General features: G+C 51.3%; 1 protein-coding gene across 2 annotated transcripts in view; it reads left to right on the forward strand.

Annotated features, from left to right (window-relative positions):
- TMEM200B (transmembrane protein 200B) overlaps nt 1-5,281 on the forward strand; it is a 35,118-nt gene extending 29,837 nt beyond the window's left edge. For both annotated transcript variants that reach the window (XM_079986161.1, XM_079986160.1), the window contains one exon: nt 3,109-5,281. In XM_079986161.1, the coding sequence (XP_079842287.1) occupies nt 3,131-4,498 (1,368 nt within the window). In that variant the 5' untranslated portion in view covers nt 3,109-3,130 and the 3' untranslated portion in view covers nt 4,499-5,281. The remainder of the gene's footprint in view (nt 1-3,108) is intronic.
- The last annotated feature ends 719 nt before the right edge of the window (nt 5,282-6,000 follow it).

Genomic DNA, 6,000 nt, shown 5'->3' on the forward strand with positions numbered 1-6,000 from the left:
CTTCCAGAACATGCACTCAGAAAACTGGGTCTTCCCAATAGGACGCCTGGTGCAGACTAATGACTTCCTAAAAATCGCTGCAACCCCCCCTCCCCGCCCACATGACCTGGGTTGCTGTGCGTAAGAGAAACCTGGTGGGCAAGCAGCGGCAAGGACAGGCCCATCTGCCTCATCCAACCAGGTCTCTGTCACACATGCCAGGTCAAATCCTCCATCCACAATCAGGTCGTGGATGGCAGTGGTTTTATTCATCATTGACCTGGCATTGCACAGCAACACTTTCAGGTCATGTGGGTTTCCCTTGCTGATTACTGTATCCTTCCGGTCAGGACCAGACCTGGAGGCAGGGATAGTCCTCAAACAACGACTAAACCTGCCTCCTCGGTAATGACATGGTCTGGTCTTAGCATAACTCCTCCTCCTGCCCGTGATCACTGAGATCGGGTGTCCCAATACATCTCCCCCTGTGGAACCTGCCCCACCCAATCTATTGGCTGAGGCCCACTCCCAGGCAGCCATGACCCTCCCCCTTAAAAGGCAAAATACAAACTATATAATAATTTAACAGAATAATAATAATAAAAAAACAAAACAGAACAAAACAAAACAAAACAAAGCAAAACAAGGAACAATAATGCTGACTCAGTGCTTATCCCACCCCAAGCAAAAATAAAATAATGAAATAATATAATATTATAAAAAACAACAACCACCATTTAAAGTGCTGCAAATTAAAAGTGATTAAAACATTTAAAACCATTTTGTCCATTGCTGCCGGTAGCTGCTCAGGCCTCTTATGCTGTGGCAGTGAGTGCAGGCCCCGCCCCCTAGGCCGGATGGAGTTGGCAGGAGAGGGAGCGGTCCTCCCAACACTCACGCAAGCAGCAGCAGCAGCAGCAGCCGTGTCCCGGAGGCCTCTCTCAGGCCTCTTATGCTGTGGCAGTGAGTGCAGGCCCCGCCCCCTAGGCCGGATGGAGTTGGCAGGAGAGGGAGCGGTCCTCCCAACACTCACGCAAGCAGCAGCAGCAGCAGTTGTGTCCCGGAAGCCTCTCTCAGGCCTCTTATGCTGTGGCAGTGAGTGCAGGCCCCGCCCCCTAGGCCGGATGGAGTTGGCAGGAGAGGGAGCGGTCCTCCCAACACTCACGCAAGCAGCAGCAGCAGCAGCAGCAGCAGCAGCAGCAGTCGTGTCCCGGAGGCCTCTCTCAGGCCTCTTATGCTGTGGCAGTGAGTGCAGGCCCCGCCCCCTAGGCCAGATGGAGTTGGCAGGAGAGGGAGCGGTCCTCCCAACACTCACGCAAGCAGCAGCAGCAGCAGTTGTGTCCCGGAGGCCTCTCTCAGGCCTCTTATGCTGTGGCAGTGAGTGCAGGCCCCGCCCCCTAGGCCGGATGGAGTTGGCAGGAGAGGGAGCGGTCCTCCCAACACTCACGCAAGCAGCAGCAGCAGCAGTTGTGTCCCGGAGGCCTCTCTCAGGCCTCTTATGCTGTGGCAGTGAGTGCAGGCCCCGCCCCCTAGGCCGGATGGAGTTGGCAGGAGAGGGAGCGGTCCTCCCAACACTCACGCAAGCAGCAGCAGCAGCAGCAGCATAATTAGTGTTACGTGAATGAGTCTAGGTAAACCCTGAGTTTACACACCCACCCACACCTATATCTTCTCCGGTATAGATCAGGTGCAAGGAGGTCTAGAAGGTTTCGTTTCTGATTTAGACCAACTGCAGCTTGCTGTGTTGCTTAAGTCCCAACACACTGTAGTTCCTCTTAACTATGATCATCGAATGGCATAGATATACGCCACCTGTTGAGTTTTGCTGGTACAGTCTGGTTGGTTGTTGCATTTGGGAAGGACATTCCTCATAGGTTAGTTTGGCCAGTGACTCCCCTCACTTCTCTCCTGTAAAACGCAGCTTGGCTCACTTGCCTGAGCTCTTTTGCTATTTCATTCTGCTGGCATTGCAGCACCTCTTTTCTCTGTTTGGTGGATTGGGTAAATTGATGGGGGGGGCTGGGGGGCGGATGGCCTTATATGCAAAGATTCTGCAGAGAACTTGCCTTTATGTTTAAAACATAAGCCTAGAGAAGTTTCAGTTTGTAAATCTCTTCTCGGGGGATGCAGCAACATAAAAAAGTACCTTTTAAAATGGAGTCTATAACACTTATTGCACTGTTATTTATATATTATGCATGATATGCAGAGATGTGTATATTATATCCCATGTTTCTTTAGTCATAGAAATAAAGGTGGTTTATGCTTTGTGTTCCGCTGTGGTTTTCCCTCCAGGCAGTGAGCATTTCAGGACTTGCTTAGCTTCAAGAAGGTGGCAGCATCACATGCCTTCAAACCATGACCTGGGTATATTGGGGGAGGATTGTACTTTAGGGACAGGGCACCTTGAGGACACCGTGTTTGGGGAAATTAGGATAAACTTTGCCAAAGGAAAGGGAAGTGCCATAGGATGATAGAGTTGGAAGGGACCATGAGGATCATCTAGTCCAACCCCCTGCAATGCAGGAAACCTTTACTCAATGTGGGGCTCAAACCCACAGCCCTGACATTAAGATGCTCTATAGCTCAGTGGTGGAGCACCTGGGAATCCAGAAGGTAGCAAGTTCAATCCCTGACATATCCACCTAGGACTGGAAAAGACCCTAGGGGTTATTGGGTTGTTGTTTTTTATTTTGATGATATATTTTGTGGTTTTATATTTTGATTTTGTTCTGTGCACCACCCTGAGAACTCTGGGTATAGGGCGATATATAAATTCAATAAATAATAATAATAACTGCTGCCAGTCAGTGTAGACCAAGGACAGGTCCCTCCAGATGTTTTTGACTACAACTTCCATCACTGCTTACCATTGACCACTCTGGCTGGGGCTGATGGGAGTTGTAGTCCAACAACATCTGGAGGGCCGCACATTCCCCATCCTAATGTTGAGCTAGGCAGATCAATCATCTGAACTGGTAGAAGGCAGATTCCTATGTGCCAGGAAGTAGGCTGGGGTGCAAGTGTATTATTGCTACTATTTCCCAATGGAGGGAGAGTTTGGACAAGTCACCTCTGCTTCTTTCCCATGCCTCCCTCTCCTTAACGCCTTCTCTCTTTGTTGTCAAGATGGCTGGTGGACGACGTGGGGATGGTGACAGCCGGAGGCCCTGCTGAAGCCGCAAGAGCCATGAAGAACCAGCCCCCTTCAGGGAACGCACCCGCAACACCCGCCAGCGCCCCTTCCCGATGGCACCGGCGCAGGTTCCGGCGCAAGGCCCCCTCCGAGGTGACCGTGAAGGGCCAGCTGCGCATGCGCTCTACCTCGGGAGCCTTTGTGATGGTGGGCGTCTCAGTGGTGCTGGTGGGCATGACCATCGCTGTCATTGGCTACTGGCCTCACCGTGCCAGGTCCGGAGGAGGCAGCCGGCCGGGCAACGCCAGCGCCACCGATGAGATCAAGAAGGAAGTGAAGGCCTTGGCCCACCCTCGCCCCTTACCTCACAGCGAGAAGCTGAAGCTCATTGGGCCTGTCATCATGGGCATCGGCCTCTTCATCTTCATCTGTGCCAACACCATGCTGTACGAGAACAGAGACATGGAGACTCGCTTGCTGATGCAGAGAGAGCTCTACTCCATGAGTCTGAGGCTCCCACAGGACACTAGCCAGGCAAGCAGCTACTTTCAGAGGAGGCCTACCTTGTCCTCCCTCCAGGCGAATGCAGACTGTGTGGAAGGTTGCTACGAGGTGGACCTCTCCTCCAGCGGCTTCCAGTCTTGCTCCAGCCCAGCCGCCAAGTGGCCCAATGCTTACGACTCAAACAGGCTACAGGCCACCACCCAGTTCCACAAGAGTGTCTCGCCGTCCCTTTCCCTCCTGAGCGTCCGCTCGGATTCTGGCAACGCCATGCCAGATAACCGCGGCCTCCCTTTTGCCCACGGCGCGGAGTCAGTCATCTCAGCCGTCAATGCCCTGTCTCTGCCTCTCATTAAACTCAACAACTGTCTCCTTGAAAGCCAGCGAGTTTCTCGAGCAGCCATCCGGGACTTGGAAGGCAATTGCCTCCGCTTGCCAGAGGAGAAAGACGAGGTGTTGAGGCTCTCGTGGACCCTCCTCCCCGGGTGCAATGCCACGGCTCCCCGGAGAGGCGAGCTCAGAGGCAGCCATGTGGTTATTGATATGGATAATGTTGAGCCTTCCTCAGCCACCTCGGTGGAAAGACTGCTGAACCCCGAATGCACAAAGAGGGGATTCAGCTCGGACACTCAGATCCCTAATGCAGGTCACTCCAAGTCCCTGGATCTCGGCCAGCCAGGGGTAGTGTTAGTGGCGCCAGTCAAAGACAGGAAGCACAGGAGCTGGCCTAGACTCGACCACATTGGCCTGGTCAACTATGCAAAACTGGAAAGCCGGGGCGAGTCTTCTGATAGGCTGTTGGAGCCAGCGAAGGAGCCTATCAGTGGCTTGAGCAGGGAGCCTTCCCGGGAGGTTGTTGCAGAAACGGGTTGCGGAAACTGACTCTGCATTGGAAGACGGCGCGTGCTGTTGGGATTTGCCATGTCATGCCTGGTGCTGCCAGGAGCGAACGTGTATATAGAACATTTTGCAGCAGCGGCTGCTTAGTCAGTCTGCCAGTGGCCAAGCCCAAGTCTCCTGCCAGAGGAGAGATGCCTTTGAGATGCTGCTGAACAGATTGATTTCCTTCTCAAGGGCCTGTTCAATTCTTGCCTTATAAAGATCCCCTCTTCAACTTCCCCCACTCTGTGTGTGAAAAGAACTATTTGCCTAGAAATGGAAAGAAGACTTAGGACTGCAATGGGGCGGGTGGGGGGTTGGTTGGTGGGGGCTGGTACTCCTCACTACACCCAATCCCACCCAGCCTCCCTTGGAAACACAGGTGGTAAAATTGCGGGGAAGAACGGGACGATTGCTAAGGTTTCAGAAACAATAAATTGGTGCCTCCTAAAATAGCACAGGTCTAGTTTTCAAAGTCACGAGATTATAATTTTTATACACAGATGCTAGTTTCAGAGCTCTTTGGGGCTAAACATCAGACCTTGCCTGCGGTATTTACCCCACCCCACCCCTGGTAGTAGAACAATTTTAATTTTTAAAAAAGAGAATCTTATTGTTTTGTTGCCAATCTCATGTTCTGGGCTCTGAGAAAGCCAAAACATTTTAAAGTCAAAATCTTGCAAGTTAATTGGTGACTTTTCTCCTCCCTGCCTCATCCTCTGTCCTGAATCACTGGGTATGTACATGCCAAACAAGGTTATTAAAAAAAAAAAAAGTTTGCCTCACTGCTTTGAAGACCTCGAGTCGTTTGTTATGCCTTAAACATTGTTTGGGATTGCTCTCTTTCCGAGGGAAATTTATCAGCTGATTTCAGCTAGCCCTTGACCAAAAAATGATAAATAAGCTTTCCCCCCCCCCCCCATGGATGGTGAGAATGTATAGGGTAGGAGACCATGCATTTCCTTAACAACATCTGCAAACTGATCTGAAGGCTCAGAGAGACGCTTCTTCCCAACCACTCCAGCTGGGAACCCCAGTGCCTCAGCACACACACACACGCACTCAAGTGCCGCTTCCCAAAAGCTGGAGAGAGAAAACTCATGCAGTTCAAATATAGCCTGAGAACGGGATTCGGGCTTCAGGCATTTCCCATAACTATGAGTGGCCGTTGTGATGCAGATGCTGTGGTTCAGATGTCAGGCACTGAGCCAGATGTGAAGAGGAGGCCTTACAGGGCTGGGTGGTGGAAGGCAGAGAATCACTGCCAAACAGCTGGGACCATAAATACAGGTAGCCAGATCCGTTTCAAGCAATCTCATTGTCTTTATAAGACTTTGTAGCAGCATCTTGCCTTTATGGGTTTTCCTTGTAGCTCCACAAGTGAGAGGGCTAGAAACTTACTTTAAAAACAAGGAGAGTTAACAATTCATAAGAACATCAGAGGGTGCTTTATAGCAAGTCCGACCATGGGATCCATGTAACTCAATATTGGCTACACTGACTGG

This window comes from Podarcis cretensis, assembly GCF_951804945.1.
Source record: "Podarcis cretensis genome assembly, chromosome: 8".
NCBI lineage: Eukaryota > Metazoa > Chordata > Lepidosauria > Squamata > Lacertidae > Podarcis > Podarcis cretensis.